Below are 17,528 nucleotides of genomic sequence, written 5' to 3'. Positions count from 1 at the left end.
TCTACCTCCTGTCCTCCTTACCATCTGACCCCTTCTCTACCTCCTGTCCTCCTTACCATCTGACCCCTTCTCTACCTCCTGGCCCCCCACCATCTGACCCCTTCTCTACCTCCTGTCCTCCTTACCCTCTGACCCCTTCTCTACCTCCTGTCCTCCTTACCATCTGACCCCTTCTCTACCTCCTGTCCTCCTTACCCTCTGACCCCTTCCCTACCTCCTGGCCCCCCACCTTCTCACCCCTGTACCCATCAGTACCCACCCTGCGTGTGACGGTGGGGTCGCAGAGGGCCTTGTATCCTAACCCAGTACCCATCAGTACCCTAACCCAGTACCCATCAGTACCCTAACCATGTACCCATCAGTACCCATCAGTACCCTAACACTGTACCCATCAGTACCCTAACCCAGTTCCCATCAGTACCCATCAGTACCCTAACCCTGTACCCATCAGTACCCTAACCCAGTACCCATCAGTACCCTAACACTGTACCCATCAGTACCCTAACACTGTACCCATCAGTACCCTAACCCAGTACCCATCAGTACCCTAACCCTGTACCCATCAGTACCCTAACCCGGTACCCATCAGTACCCTAACCCAGTACCCATCAGTACCCTAACCCAGTACCCATCAGAACCCTAACCCTGTACCCATCAGTACCCTAACCCAGTACCCATCAGTACCCTAACCCAGTACCCTAACCCAGTACCCACCCTGCGTGTGACGGTGGGGTCGTAGAGGGCCTTGTATCCTAACCCAGTACCCTAACCCACTACCATGTGTCCTAACCCAGTACCATGTGTCCTAACCCACTACCATGTGTCCTAACCCAGTACCCATAAGTACCCACCCTGCGTGTGACGGTGGGGTCGCGGAGGGCCTTGCCCATCAGGTGTCCCAGGAGGGTGTTGGTTCTGAGGAAATGGAGACGGATGTTGGTGGCCTTGGTGAAATCCCTCAGGACTGGAGAGTAGGAGAAGTTCATAGCCCCGGGACGCCCGTTCACTAGAGACACCACCACCTGGGAGAGAGGGACGATGTCACACACACACACTCAGTAGGTATGCACACACACACACGCTGTAACACTCACATACACAAACAGACGTGTGGTACTCAATTACACACATTCAGTATGTGTACGTATTGACACACACACACACACACACACACACACACACACACACACACACACACACACACACACACACACACACACACACACACACACACACACACACACACACACACACACACACACACACACACACACACACACACACACACCTCTCCATTCTCCAGGGGTACGATGCGGGAGTATTCAGTGGTACAGATGACGTCGTTGTCAGAGTTGATCCGTTCGATGGTTCGCTGTCCGAAGCGCTCAATGCAGTCTCTCTTAGAAGCTGTTAAACACACATACACACATATTAACACATATAAACACAATGCAGTCTCTCTTAGAAGCTGTTAAACACACATACACATATTAACACATATAAACACACATACACATATAATCACATATTGACATTTATAAACACATATGAACACATATTAACACATATAAACACATATAAACACATATTAACACATATTAACACATATAAACACATATAAACACATATGAACACATATGAACACATATTAACACATATTAACACATATTAACACATATTAACACATATTAACACATATAAACACATATAAACACATATTAACACATATTAACACATATTAACACATATAAACACATTAACACATATAAACACATATAAACACATATAAACACATATTAACACATATTAACACATATTAACACATATTGACATTTATAAACACATTAACACATATTAACACATATTAACACATATTAACACATATAATCACATATTGACATTTATAAACACATATAATCACATATTGACATTTATAAACACATATTAACACATATTAACACATATTAACACATATTAACACATATTAACACATATTGACATTTATAAACACATATTAACACATATAAACACATATAAACACATATGTTGGGTATGAGCTGTGTGTTGGATATGAGCTGTGTGTTGGATATGAGCTGTGTGTTGGATATGAGCTGTGTGTTGGATATGAGCTGTGTGTTGGATATGAGCTGTGTGTTGGATATGAGCTATGTGTTGGATATGAGCTGTGTGTTGGATATGAGCTGTGTGTTGGATATGAGCTGTGTGTTGGATATGAGCTGTGTGTTGGATATGAGCTGTGTGTTGGATAGGAGCTGTGTGTTGGATAGGAGCTGTGTGTTGGATAGGAGCTGTGTGTTGGATATGAGCTGTGTGTTGGATATGAGCTGTGTGTTGGATAGGAGCTGTGTGTTGGATATGAGCTGTGTGTTGGATAGGAGCTGTGAGCTGTGTGTTGGATATGAGCTATGAGCTGTGTGTTGGATATGAGCAATGAGCTGTGTGTTGGATATGAGCTATGAGCTGTGTGTTGGATATGAGCTATGAGCTGTGTGTTGGATATGAGCTATGAGCTGTGTGTTGGATATGAGCTATGAGCTGTGAGTTGGATATGAGCTGTGTGTTGGATATGAGCTGTGTGTTGGATATGAGCTGTGTGTTGGATAGGAGCTGTGTGTTGGATATGAGCTATGAGCTGTGTGTTGGATATGAGCTATGAGCTGTGTGTTGGATATGAGCTATGAGCTGTGTGTTGGATATGAGCTATGAGCTGTGAGTTGGATATGAGCTGTGTGTTGGATATGAGCTGTGTGTTGGATAGGAGCTGTGTGTTGGATAGGAGCTGTGTGTTGGATATGAGCTGTGTGTTGGATATGAGCTATGAGCTGTGTGTTGGATATGAGCTATGAGCTGTGTGTTGGATATGAGCTATGAGCTGTGTGTTGGATATGAGCTATGAGCTGTGTGTTGGATATGAGCAATGAGCTGTGTGTTGGATATGAGCTATGAGCTGTGTGTTGGATATGAGCTATGAGCTGTGTGTTGGATATGAGCTATGAGCTGTGTGTTGGATATGAGCTATGAGCTGTGTGTTGGATATGAGCTATGAGCTGTGTGTTGGATATGAGCAATGAGCTGTGTGTTGGATATGAGCAATGAGCTGTGTGTTGGATATGAGCTATGAGTTGTGTGTTGGATATGAGCAATGAGCTATGTGTTAGATATGAGCTGTGTGTTGGATATGAGCTGTGTGTTGGATATGAGCTGTGTGTTGGATATGAGCTATGTGTTGGATATGAGCTGTGTGTTGGATATGAGCTGTGTGTTGGATATGAGCTGTGAGCTGTGTGTTGGATATGAGCTATGAGCTGTGTGTTGGATATGAGCTATGAGCTGTGTGTTGGATATGAGCTGTGAGCTGTGTGTTGGATATGAGCTGTGTGTTGGATATGAGCTGTGAGCTGTGTGTTGGATATGAGCTGTGTGTTGGATATGAGCTGTGTGTTGGATATGAGCTGTGTGTTGGATATGAGCTGTGTGTTGGATATGAGCTGTGTGTTGGATATGAGCTGTGTGTTGGATATGAGCTGTGTGTTGGATATGAGCTGTGTGTTGGATATGGGATATGAGCTGTGTGTTGGATAGGAGCTATGTGTTGGATATGAGCTGTGTGTTGGATATGGGATATGAGCTGTGTGTTGGATACGAGCTGTGTGTTGGATATGAGCTGTGAGCTGTGAGTTGGATATGAGCTATGAGCTGTGAGTTGGATATGAGCTATGAGCTGTGAGTTGGATATGAGCTATGAGCTGTGTGTTGGATATGAGCTGTGTGTTGGATATGAGCTGTGAGTTGGATATGAGCTGTGTGTTGGATATGAGCTGTGAGTTGGATATGAGCTGTGTGTTGGATATGAGCTATGAGCTGTGTGTTGGATATGAGCTGTGAGTTGGATATGAGCTATGAGCTGTGTGTTGGATATGAGCTGTGTGTTGGATATGAGCTGTGAGTTAGATATGAGCTGTGAGTTGGATATGAGCTATGAGCTGTGAGTTGGATATGAGCTATGAGCTGTGAGTTGGATATAAGCTATGAGCTGTGTGTTGGATATGAGCTGTGTGTTGGATATGAGCTGTGAGTTAGATATGAGCTGTGAGTTGGATATGAGCTATGAGCTGTGAGTTGGATATGAGCTATGAGCTGTGAGTTGGATATGAGCTATGAGCTGTGTGTTGGATATGAGCTGTGTGTTGGATATGAGCTGTGAGTTGGATATGAGCTATGAGCTGTGAGTTGGATATGAGCTGTGTGTTAGATATGAGCTGTGTGTTGGATATGAGCTGTGTGTTGGATATGAGCTATGAGCTGTGAGTTGGATATGAGCTATGAGCTGTGAGTTGGATATGAGCTGTGAGTTGGATATGAGCTGTGTGTTGGATATGAGCTGTGAGTTGGATATGAGCTATGAGCTGTGTGTTGGATATGAGCTGTGTGTTGGATATGAGCTGTGAGTTGGATATGAGCTGTGTGTTGGATATGAGCTGTGTGTTGGATATGAGCTGTGAGTTGGATATGAGCTGTGAGTTGGATATGAGCTGTGTGTTGGATATGAGCTGTGAGTTGGATATGAGCTGTGAGTTGGATATGAGCTATGAGCTGTGTGTTGGATATGAGCTGTGTGTTGGATATGAGCTATGAGCTGTGTGTTGGATATGAGCTATGAGCTGTGTGTTGGACATGAGCTATGAGCTGTGTGTTGGATATGAGCTGTGTGTTGGATATGAGCTGTGAGTTGGATATGAGCTGTGAGTTGGATATGAGCTGTGTGTTGGATATGAGCTATGAGCTGTGTGTTGGATATGAGCTGTGTGTTGGATATGAGCTGTGTGTTGGATATGAGCTGTGTGTTGGATATGAGCTGTGTGTTGGATATGAGCTGTGTGTTGGATATGAGCTATGTGTTGGATATGAGCTGTGTGTTGGATATGAGCTGTGTGTTGGATATGAGCTGTGTGTTGGATATGAGCTGTGTGTTGGATATGAGCTATGAGCTGTGTGTTTGATATGAGCTGTGTGTTGGATAGAGCTGTGTGTTTGATAGCTGTGTGTTGCTATGAGCTGTGTGTTGGATATGAGCTGTGTGCTGGATATGTTGTGTTGTATATGAGCTGTGTGTTGGATATGAGCTGTGTGTTGGATAGGAGCTGTGTGTTGGATAGGAGCTGTGTGTTGGATATGAGCTGTGTGTTGGATAGGAGCTGTGTGTTGGATATGAGCTGTGTGTTGGATATGAGCTGTGTGTTGGATAGGAGCTGTGTGTTGGATATGAGCTGTGTGTTGGATATGAGCTGTGTGTTGGATATGAGCTATGAGCTGTGTGTTGGATATGAGCTGTGTGTTGGATAGGAGCTGTGTGTTGGATATGAGCTGTGTGTTGGATATGAGCTATGAGCTGTGTGTTGGATATGAGCTATGAGCTGTGTGTTGGATATGAGCTGTGTGTTGGATATGAGCTGTGTGTTGGATAGGAGCTGTGTGTTGGATATGAGCTGTGTGTTGGATATGAGCTGTGTGTTGGATATGAGCTGTGTGTTGGATATGAGCTGTGTGTTGGATATGAGCTGTGTGTTGGATATGAGCTGTGTGTTGGATATGAGCTGTGTGTTGGATATGAGCTGTGTGTTGGATATGAGCTGTGTTTTGGATATGAGCTGTGTGTTGGATATGAGCTGTGTTTTGGATATGAGCTGTGTGTTGGATATGAGCTGTGTGTTGGATATGAGCTGTGTTTTGGATATGAGCTGTGTGTTGGATATGAGCTGTGTTTTGGATATGAGCTGTGTGTTGGATATGAGCTGTGTGTTGGATATGAGCTGTGTGTTGGATATGAGCTGTGTGTTGGATATGAGCAGTTGTGGGACTTCAGGCTGTTCAGTTACTGTTTATCCTTCCTCTAACCTCTCCTAAAAAAAAAAACTTCTCAAATAAATCTATCCTCTAAATCACTGTGAAGTTGTCATTGGTATGGTCTTCCCTGTCCCCCAGCCACAGAGAAGCAGAGAGAAAAGGTTGTTCTGATGTTTAGAGTTGTTATATACACACAGAGACTATATACCGTATAGTGGTACTCTGTGTGTCAACCAGGGGGGGGGACAATAACGTTTTTTTTCTACCAGCAGCTGTGAACTTCTCTCTCTGAGGTAGAGTATATGGGCTCAGGCAGAGGGCTCGTGTAAAATATTCTCTCAGTTCTCTTATTCTCTCCCAGTTCTTCAGGATATTGACCCTTTTTCTCTCTTTCGTGGACAGAAGTGGAATAGTTCTGAAGTATTCAGGGAATGTGTGACTGTGGGGGTGAGATGTGGCCTGTCGTCATTCCGGCCTTTCTGTGCGTCTCTGTTTAGCGAGTTGGTCTACGACAGGCAGCAGGTAGTGACACTGCCTTTCCTCACTGGAAATGTGGTTGCTCTATTATATTAGAAAATAACCTGATATATTTCATTCTTCCGTTGTTTTCCTTCCAAAAAGCTCAGATCAGAGCTTTACGTCATGATGATGAAGACACCAAATATATTCTTAGTCAGAATGGGGCAGTGAGTGTCTCCAGGCTTTAGCTCAACAGGCTAACACAGTCTGGTGTTGCTCAGATGACCTGAGTTCAAAGGCAGTCTATCAAACACAAAGATAAACTTCTCACGTCTCTTCAGATCAGTCCAAGGTATGACAATAGCTTTTTAGCTACTAGTGTTACATTAGATTGGTATCATTTGCCTTCTATAGGATGCTATTGATCTGGTCTCTCCCTCTCTCCCTCTCTCCCTCTCTCCCTCTCTCTCTCTCTCTCTCTCTCTCTCTCTCTCTCTCTCTCTCTCTCTCTCTCTCTCTCTCTCTCTCTCTCTCTCTCTCTCTCTCTCCTCCCTCCCTCCCTCCCTCCCTCCCCTCCCTCCCTCCCTCCCTCCCTCCCTCCCCCCCAAGGGGCTTTATTGGCATGGGAAACATAAGTGAAGTAGATAATATACAAAAGTAAAATGAACAGTAAATATTACACATACAGAAGTTACAAAACAATAAAGTCATATTATGTCTATATACAGTGTTGTAACGATGTACAAATGGTTAAAGGACAAAATGGGAAATAAATCAACGTAAATATGGGTTGTATTTACAATGGTGTTTGTTCTTCACAGGTCACACATCTTGCTGCTGTGATGGCACACTGTGTATTTCACCCAGTAGATATGGGAGTTTATCAAAATCGGGTTTGTTGTCAAATTGTTTGTGGATCTGTGTAATCTGAGGGAAAAATGTGTCTCTAATATGGTCATAAATTGGTCAGGAAGTGCAGCTCAGTTTCCACCTCGTTTTGTGAGTAGTGAGCACATAGCCTGTCTTCTCTTGAGAGCCAGGTCTGCCTACAGTGGCCTCTCTCAATAGCAATGCTCACTGAGTCTGTACATAGTCAAAGCTTTCCTTAAGTTTTTAAGTTTAGGTCAGTCTCAGTGGTCAGGTATTCTGCCACTGTGTTCTCTCTGTTTAGGGACAAAAAGCATTCAAGTTTGCTCTGTTTTTTTGTAGATTCTTTCCAATGTGTCAAAAAAAATTATTGTTGTTTTCTCATGACTTGGTTGGGTCTAATTGTGCTGCTCTCCTGGGGCTCTGTGGGGTCTGTTTGTGTTTGTGAACAGAGTCCCAGGACCAGCTTACTTAGGGGACTCTTCTCCAGGTTCATCTCTCTGTAGGTGATGCCTTTGTTATGGAAGGTTTGGGAATCGCTTCCTTTTAGGTGGTTGTAGAATTTAACGTCTCTTTTCTGGATGTTGATAATTAGTGGGTATCGGCCTAATTCTACTCTACATGCATTATTTGATGTTTTACGTTGTACTCAGAGGATATTTTTGTAGAATTCTGCATGCAGAGTCTCAATTTGGTGTTTGTCCCATTTTGTGAAGTCTTGGTTGGTGAGCGGACCCCAGACCTCACAACCATAAAGGGCAATGGGCTCTATGACTGATTGAAGTATTTTTAGACTTTTTGATGGCATAGAATGCCCTTCTTGCCTTGTCTCTCAGATCATTCACAGCTTTGTGGAAGTTACCTGTGGCGCTGATGTTTAGGCCAGGTATGTATAGTTTTTTTGTGTGCTCTAGGGCAACAGTGTCTAGATGGAATTTGTATTTGTGGTCCTGGCGACTGGACCTTTTTTGGAACACCATTATTTTGGTCTTACTGAGATTTACTGTCAGGGCCCAGGTCTGACAGAATCTATGCAGAATATCTAGGTGCTGCTATAGGCCCTCCTTCGTTGGTGACAGAAGCACCAGATCATCAGCAAACAGCAGACATTTGACTTCAGATTCTAGTAAGGTGAGGCTGGGTGTTGCAGTCTGTTCTAGCGCCCTCGCCAATTTATTGATATGTTGAAAAGGGTGGGGCTTAAGCTGCATCCCTGTCTCACCCCACAGCCCTGTGGAAAGAAATGTGTGTGTTTTGCCTATTTTAACCTCACTCTTGTTTGCTTGTGTACATAGCAGACCCTCATGCCAAATTGAGTCAAAAGCTTGTTTGAAATAAAACAAGCATGACAATAATTTGCCTTTGTTTTGTTTCTTTGTCAATTAAGGTTTGCAGGGTGAATATGTGTTCTGTCTTACAGTAATTTGATTAAAAAAAACAATTTGACATTTTCTCAGTACATTGTTTTCACTGAGGAAAGGTACGAGTAGGTTTTCTGGGTCTCTATGTTTTTGGTTGGACAGGTTTCTCAATTTATTTCTTAGGTTTTCACATTCTTTATCAAACCATTTGTCATTGTTGTTAATTTTCTTAGGTTTTCTGCTTGAAATGTTTAGATTTGATAGGGAAGCTGAGAGGTCAAATATACTGTTTAGGTTTTCTACTGCCAAGTTTACACCTTCACTATTACAGTGGAACGTTTTACCCAGAAATTGTCTAAAAGGGATTGAATTTGTTGTTGCCTAATTGTTTTTTGGTAGGTTTCCAAACTGCATTCCTTCCATGTTCAGCATTTCTTAATGTTACTCAGTTCCTTTGGCTTTGATGCCTCATGATTGAGTATTGCTCTGTTCAAGTAGACTGTGATTTTGCTGTGATCTGATAAGGGTGTCAGTGGGCAGACTGTGAGCGCTCTGAGAGGAAGTGAAGTCACGTTAAATATCTTCACCTGTCTGTCAATAGTGAAGTCCTGGTAAATATCTTCACCTGTCTGTCAATAGTGAAGTCCTGGTAAATATCTTCACCTGTCTGTCAATAGTGAAGTCCTGGTAAATATCTTCACCTGTCTGTCAATAGTGAAGTCCGGTTAAATATCTTCTCCTGTCTGTCAATAGTGAAGTCCTGTTAAATATCTTCTCCTGTCTGTCAATAGTGAAGTCCTGTTAAATATCTTCACCTGTCTGTCAATAGTGAAGTCCTGTTAAATATCTTCACCTGTCTGTCAATAGTGAAGTCCTGTTAAATATCTTCACCTGTCTGTCAATAGTGAAGTCCTGTTAAATATCTTCACCTGTCTGTCAATAGTGAAGTCCTGTTAAATATCTTCACCTGTCTGTCAATAGTGAAGTCCTCAAATATCTTCACCTGTCTGTCAATAGTCTGAAGGTAGATATCTGTCACTGTCTGTCAATAGTGGGTCGGGCATATCTTCACCTGTCTGTCAATAGTTCCTGTTAAATATCTTCACCTGTCTGTCAATAGTGATTGAAATATCTTCACCTGTCTGTCAATCAGTGGAAGCAGCTCTGTTAAATATCTTCCCTGTCTGTCAATCAGGGTTAGTCCTGTTAAATAAACTTCCCTGTCTGTCAATATAAGTCCTGTTAAATATCTTCACCTGTCTGTCAATCACACACCACCAATAAATATCTTCACCAATCTGTCAATACCAATCCTGTTAAATATCTTCACCAATCTGTCAATAGTGAAGTCAATATCTTCTCCTGTCTGTCAATCCTGTTAAATATCTTCACCTGTCTGTCAATCAGTGAAGTCAAATATCTTCTCCTGTCTGTCAATCAAGTCCTGTTAACTTCACCAATCACACACGTCTGTCAATCAGTGAATCACACAAATATCTTCTCCTGTCTGTCAATCAAGTCCTGTTAAATATCTTCACCAGTCTGTCAATCACAACGACCAATCACATCTTCACCTGTCTGTCAATCAGTGAAGTCCGAAAATCTTCACCTGTCTGTCAATCAGTGAACCTGTCCAATCATCTTCACCTGTCTGTCAATAGTGACCAATCACACAAACCAATCTTCACCTGTGGTTCAAAAGTGAAGTCAGGTTAGTTGAACTTCCCTGTCTGTCAATAGAAGTCCTGTTAAATATCTTCACCTGTCACAAACACAAATATCTAATCCCTGTCTGTCAATAGAGCCTTGTCTTCCTATCTTCACCTTTCTGTTCAGGAACCGTTAAATATCTTTGTCTAGTTCTACCTGTTAAGGAACATGTAATGATGGGGGGTTAAATATCTTCAATATTATTTTCACCTGGGTCAATAGTGAAGTCCTGAAATATCTTCACTGTCTGTCAATAGTGAAGTCGTTTTCTTCTCCTGTCTGTTGCTAGGTAACGTTTGAATATTTCAGGTTGTGTGTGTGAAGTCCTTTTTCTTCAAAATGCAATAGTGAAGTCGTTAAATATCTTCTCCTGTCTGTCAATGTACCTGGAAGATGTTACACATCTGATATTTGACTGGAAGTTGTTCACCTGTCTGTCAAAACCCCTCCGGTAGTTTCTTCATCCTAATAGTGAAGTCCTGTTAAATCCATCTTCACCTTCTGAAATAGTGAGCCTGTTAAATATCTTCACCTGTCTGTCAATACTGAAGTCTGTTAAATTCTTCCCTGTCTGATCAAAAAGTCATTTAAATATCTTCTCTCTGCAGCAGATATCTAGTCAGCAAAATGTTCTGAACATCGAAGTCCTGTTAAATAAAATTGGAATCCTGTTAAATATCTTCTCACGTGTGTCATATAACATTTCCCAGCCCTACTCACAGGCGAAGAACTGCCACGGCTGGTAGGTCTCTCCGAAGTCAGTGGAACGTTCTAGCACCCACAGGTCTGGTCGAGGAGAGTTGGCAAACTTGATGAGGACATAGGCCACGTGGAACAGCTGCCATGGAGAAAGAAGAGGGACAAATGTGCTGTTAAAATACGTTCAAAACATTTATCTAAGTGAAACATGTCACAGGTGGGGACCAATCATCACCACCAATCACACACCACTCACACCCACCAATCACCCCACCAATCAGCATCCATCCACCCACCAATCACCACCACCAATCCACCCAGCCAGCCAGCCACCCACCCCAATCACACCCACCAATCACCCACCCAATCCAGCCAGCCACCCACCAATCACCCACCCACCCACACCACCACACACACCACCAATCCATCCAGCCACCCACCAATCCACCCAGCCAGCCAATCACCACCCACCCAGCCAATCACAGCCAGCAATCAGCCAGCCAGCCAATCCACACCAGCCAATCACCACCTACCCACCCACCCAATCGACCATCCATCCAGCCACCCAGCGACCAATCACACCCACCAATCCACACCAGCAATCCATCCACCACCAATCCACCCACCAATCAGCATCCATCCAATCACATCCACCAATCACACCACCCACCCAATCCACCACCAATCACAGCGATCCAATCCACACCACCAATCACACACCACCAATCACACCCACCCAGCCAGCCACCAATCACACCCAGGCACCACCAATCACACCAATCACAATATCCCTTTGGGGTTAATTACTGTACACATTCCAATCGGAAGTTGGTAGTGCAATTTCTGAATCCTGCCCCAGGTTATCATCCAATCACACACCACGTGATTAGCTGAGGAAGAGAGGAAGGAGAGGAGAGGAGGAAGAGAGACACAAACACACAAGAAGAGCCTTGTCTTCCTTCTCTTTTCGATGTTCAGGAACCGAGAAGAGTATCAGAGTTCTAAGAGAACAGTAATGATGGGGGGAAAATCTCAATATTATTTTTGAAGAGAAGATACTTTGACTCCAAGGAGAGTTTTTTGGGCTAAGGTAAGTTTGAAGAGGTTGTGTGTGTCAGAAATGCCAGGTAGGTTAGCTTTCTCTAAGAGAACCTGGAAGATGTTAACATCGAAGACTGGAGAGTTGTAGCTCCAAACCCTCCGGTAGTTTCCATCCTAGAGAAGATCTTCATTTTGAAATAGTGAGGAGACGTGTTTTCAGACTTCTATTCCCATGGGAAAAACTCATTTTCTCTCGAGCAGCAGATATCTAGTCAGCAAAATGTTCTGAAGAGAAGAAAATAAAAGAGGAATCGAGAACAGGTGCATATAAATTTCCCAGCCCTACTCACAGGCGAAGAACTGCCACGGCTGGTAGGTCTCTCCGAAGTCAGTGGAAGTTCTAGCACCCACAGGTCTGGAGAGGAGAGTTGAAACTTGATGAGGACATAGGCCAGTGGAACAGAGGAGATGATCGGGATGGCTGTTGAAAATACATTTACTGAGGCAGGGGGAGAGAGAGGGATTGGGAAGGAAAGAATCCATCCACAAACCCACCCAGAGATCCACCAAAAGAGGAAGGCAGGGAAGGAGGTGACTCCGTCTCACACACGCCCAGGTCAGGACGCCACAGGCCAAAGGGAGCTTACAGTCTGGACAGTCCGATCTCAAGGGAAGATAGAGGAAGAGAGAGATCCTCAGGGAGAGAGTGACCCCAGACGATCAAAGCATGCCCAGGTCAGAGCAACATGACCACAGGGCAAAGTCACAGTGTGTTCTCAGATACAGGGAGACAGGGAGACTGTCTCCCATCCACCAGTCATCATCACCACCCACCCACCCATCCATGCCAACCCATCATCCACAGAATCCATCCACCCATCCATCCACCCAGAGATCCATCCATCCACCCAGCCAGCCACAAGACTACACTCAATATCCCTTTGGAGAGACAGGCTGACAGTTCCTGAGAATAAGTCTAAGAGGTTATCAAGACTACCAGACAGGAGAGACAGGCTGACAGTCTCCTGAGAATAAGGGGAGGGAGGAGATACAAGACTACCAGACAGGAGAGACAGGCTGACAGTCTCCTGAGAATAAGTCTATAGAGACAAGACTACCAGACAGGAGAGACAGGCTGACAGTCTCCTGAGAATAAGTCTATAGAGACAAGACTACCAGACAGGAGAGACAGGCTGACAGTCTCCTGAGAATAAGTCTATAGAGACAAGACTACCAGACAGGAGAGACAGGCTGACAGTCTCCTGAGAATACGTCTATAGAGACAAGACTACCAGACAGGAGAGACAGGCTGACAGTCTCAGAGAATAAGTGCTATAGATACAAGACTACCAGACAGGAGAGACAGGCTGACAGTCTCCTGAGAATAAGTCTATAGAGACAAGACTACCAGACAGGAGAGACAGGCTGACAGTCTCCTGAGAATAAGTCTATAGAGACAAGACTACCAGACAGGAGAGACAGGCTGACAGTCTCCTGAGAATAAGTCTATAGAGACAAGACTACCAGACAGGAGAGACAGGCTGACAGTCTCCTGAGAATAAGTCTATAGATACAAGACTACCAGACAGGAGAGACAGGCTGACAGTCTCCTGAGAATAAGTCTATAGAGACAAGACTACCAGACAGGAGAGACAGGCTGACAGTCTCCTGAGAATAAGTCTATAGAGACAAGACTACCAGACAGGAGAGACAGGCTGACAGTCTCCTGAGAATAAGTCTATAGATACAAGACTACCAGACAGGAGAGACAGGCTGACAGTCTCCTGGGAATAAGTCTAGAACATACCACTGCTTCTCGAAGACGCTCTCTCAAACTCAAATTCAAAAAGGCTTCATTAGCATGGAAAGTGTTCCATTTACTTCCTGGTAATTTAGCAGACTCTTATCCAGAGAGCGTCACGCCCTGATCTGTTTCACCTGTCTTTGTGATTGTCTCCATCCACTCCCAGGTGTGGTCCTGTTCTCCCCTTTAGTCCCCGGTGTATTTATCCCTGTGTTTCCTGTCTCTCTGTGCCAGTGTATTTATCCCTGTGTTTCCTGTCTCTCTGAGCCAGTGTATTTATCCCTGTGTTTCCTGTCTCTCTGTACCAGTGTATTTATCCCTGTGTTTCCTGTCTCTCTGTACCAGTGTATTTATCCCTGTGTTTCCTGTCTCTCTGTACCAGTGTATTTATCCCTGTGTTTCCTGTCTCTCTGTACCAGTGTATTTATCCCTGTGTTTCCTGTCTCTCTGTACCAGTGTATTTATCCCTGTGTTTCCTGTCTCTCTGTACCAGTGTATTTATCCCTGTGTTTCCTGTCTCTCTGTACCAGTGTATTTATCCCTGTGTTTCCTGTCTCTCTGTACCAGTGTATTTATCCCTGTGTTTCCTGTCTCTCTGTACCAGTGTATTTATCCCTGTGTTTCCTGTCTCTCTGTACCAGTGTATTTATCCCTGTGTTTCCTGTCTCTCTGTACCAGTGTATTTATCCCTGTGTTTCCTGTCTCTCTGTACCAGTGTATTTATCCCTGTGTTTCCTGTCTCTCTATACCAGTGTATTTATCCCTGTGTTTCCTGTCTCTCTGTACCAGTGTATTTATCCCTGTGTTTCCTGTCTCTTATCCCAGTGTATATATCCCTGTGTTTCCTGTCTCTCTGTACCAGTGTATTTATCCCTGTGTTTTTTTCCTGTCTCTCTGTACCAGTGTATTTATCCCTGTGTTTCCTGTCTCTCTGATACCAGCCTGCCTATTTATCCCTGTGTTTCCCCTGTCTCTCTATACCAGTGTATTTATCCCTGTGTTTCCTGTCTCTCCTATCCCCTGTATTTATCCCTGTGTTTCCTGTCTGCTCTGTCCTGACCAGTGTATTTATCCCTGTGTTTCCTGACCTCTCCTGCCTATCCCCAGGTGTATTTGTCCCTGTGTTTCCTGTCTCTCTGTGCCAGTGTATTTATCCCTGTGTTTTTTCCTAGCCCTCCTGGTTTTGACACTTGCCTGTCCTGGCGCCGAACCCGCCTGCCTGACCACTCTGCCTGTCCTGACCTCGAGCCTGCCTATCCCCTGGTACTATCCTGACCTCGAGCCTGCCTATCCCCTGGTACTGTCCTGACCTCGAGCCTGCCTGTCCCCTGGTACTGTCCTGACCTCGAGCTTCCTATCCCTTGGTACTGTCCTGATCTCGAGCCTGCCTATCCCCTGGTACTGTCCTGACCACTCTGCCTGTCCTGACCTCGAGCCTGCCTATCCCCTGGTACTGTCCTGACCTCGAGCCTGCCTATCCCCTGGTACTGTCCTGACCTCGAGCCTGCCTATCCCCTGGTACTGTCCTGACCTCGAGCCTGCCTATCCCCTGGTACTGTCCTGACCTCGAGCCTGCCTGTCCCCTGGTACTGTCCTGACCTCGAGCCTGCCTATCCCCTGGTACTGTCCTGACCTCGAGCCTGCCTATCCCCTGGTACTGTCCTGACCTCGAGCCTGCCTATCCCCTGGTACTGTCCTGACCTCGAGCCTGCCTATCCCCTGGTACTGTCCTGACCTCGAGCCTGCCTATCCCCTGGTACTGTCCCTGATCTCGAGCCTGCCTATCCCCTGGTACTGTCCCTGATCTCGAGCCTGCCTATCCTCTGGTACTGTCCTGACCTCGAGCCTGCCTATCCCCTGGTACTGTCCTGACCTCGAGCCTGCCTATCCCCTGGTACTGTCCCTGATCTCGAGCCTGCCTATCCCCTGGTACTGTCCCTGATCTCGAGCCTGCCTATCCTCTGGTACTGTCCTGACCTCGAGCCTGCCTATCCCCTGGTACTGTCCTGACCTCGAGCCTGCCTATCCCCTGGTACTGTCCTGAGCACGAGCTTCCTATCCCCTGGTACTGTCCTGACCTCGAGCTTCCTATCCCCTGGTACTGTCCTGACCACTCTGCCTGTCCTGACCTCGAGCCTGCCTATCCCCTGGTACTGTCCTGACCTCGAGACTGCCTATCCCCTGGTACTGTTTGGACTCTGACCTGGTTTAGGAACTCTCCTGTCCCCGACCTGCCTTTTGCCTCCTCAGTTTTGGTATAATAAATATCAGAGCTCTGCCTTCTTTGTCTGCATTAGGGTCTCACCTTGTGCCCTTATGGAGAGACTTACAGTAGTGAGTCATTTAGCAGACATAGATATCCTATCCTCTCCTCCCCTCCCCTCATCTCTCCTCCACCCCTCCTCTCCCCTCCCCTCTTCTCTCCTCCTCCCCTCTCCGCCTCTCCTCCCCTCTCCGCCTCTCCTCCCCGCCTCTCCTCCCCTCTCCTCTCCTCTCCTCCCCTCCGCCTCTTCTCCCCTCTCCGCCTCTCCTCTCCTCTCCGCCTCTCCTCTCCTCCCCTATCCGCCTCTCCTCTCCTCCCCTATCCGCCTCTCCTCTCCTCCCCTCTCCGCCTCTCCTCCCCTCTCCGCCTCTCCGCCTCTTCTCCCCTCTCCGCCTCTCCTCTCCGCCTCGCCTCTCCTCCCCTCTCTGCCTCTCCTCTCCACCTCTCCTCTCCTCTCCTCTCCTACCCTCTCGGCCTCTCCCTCCCTCTCCGCCTCTCCCCTCCTCTCCTCTCCTCTCCTCCCCTCTCCTCTCCTCCCCTCTCTCTCCGCCTCCCTCTCTCCTCTCCCTCTCCGCCTCTCCTCTCCCCTCTCCGCCTCTCCTCTCCTCCCTCCTCCCTCCTCTCCCTCCTCACCTCTCCTCCCCTCTCCGCCTCTCCTCTCCTCCCCTCTCTCTCCTCTCCTCCCTCTCCTCTCCTCTCCTCTCCTCCCTCCCTCTCCCTCCCTCTCCGCCTCTCCCTCCTCTCCTCCCTCTCCTCCCCTCTCCTCTCTTCCCCGCCTCTCCTCCCCTCTCCCCTCCTCCTCACCTCTCCTCCCCTCTCCAACTCTCCTCCCCCTCCTCTCCTCTCCTCCTCCCTCCCTCCCCTCTCCGCCTCTCCTCTCCTCTCCTCTCCCCCCTGTCCTCTCCTCCCTGCCTCCTCTCCAACTCCCCCTCTCCGCCTCCCCTCCCCTCTCTCCTCTCCTCTCCTCCCTCTCCCACCTGTCCTCCCGCTCCTCCCCTCCCCTCTCTCCTCTCCTCTCCTCTCCTATGCCTCTCCTCTCCTCCCCTCTCCCCTCTCCTCTCCTCCCTCCCGCCTCTCCTCCCCTCTCCTCTCCTCTCTCCCAACTCTCCTCCCCTCTCCACCTCTCCGCCTCTCCTCTCCTCCCCTCTCCCACCTGTCCTACCCGCTGTCCTCCCCTCTCCGCCTCTCCTCTCCTCTCCGCCTCTCCTCTCCTCCCCTCTCCGCCTCTCCTCTCCTCCCCTCTCCGCCTCTCCTCTCCTCCCCTCTCCGCCTCTCCTCTCCGCCTCTCCTCTCCTCCCCTCTCCGCCTCTCCTCTCCTCTCCGCCTCTCCTCTCCTCCCCTCTCCGCCTCTCCTCCCCTCCTCTCCTCTCCTCTCCTCTCCTCCCCTCTCCGCCTCTCCTCTCCTCCCCTCTCCGCCTCTCCTCCCCTCTCCGCCTCTCCTCCCTCCGCCTCTTCTCTC

At 46.8% G+C, this 17,528-nt stretch overlaps 1 protein-coding gene across 1 annotated transcript in view; it reads right to left on the bottom strand.

The window, feature by feature from the left end:
- The window catches only part of LOC124045396 (laminin subunit alpha-5-like), a 255,140-nt gene that overhangs the window by 163,158 nt on the left and 74,454 nt on the right, over nt 1-17,528 (bottom strand). The window contains 3 exon segments of the mRNA XM_046364693.1: nt 852-1,022; nt 1,289-1,407; nt 10,983-11,100. Of these exon segments, the coding sequence (XP_046220649.1) occupies nt 852-1,022; nt 1,289-1,407; nt 10,983-11,100 (408 nt within the window).

The sequence above is a fragment of the Oncorhynchus gorbuscha genome, linkage group LG10 (genome assembly GCF_021184085.1).
Source record: "Oncorhynchus gorbuscha isolate QuinsamMale2020 ecotype Even-year linkage group LG10, OgorEven_v1.0, whole genome shotgun sequence".
Classification (NCBI taxonomy): Eukaryota; Metazoa; Chordata; class Actinopteri; order Salmoniformes; family Salmonidae; genus Oncorhynchus; species Oncorhynchus gorbuscha.
Note: the sequence above shows the minus strand (reverse complement) of the source record. Positions and strands in the feature narration are given on the sequence as shown.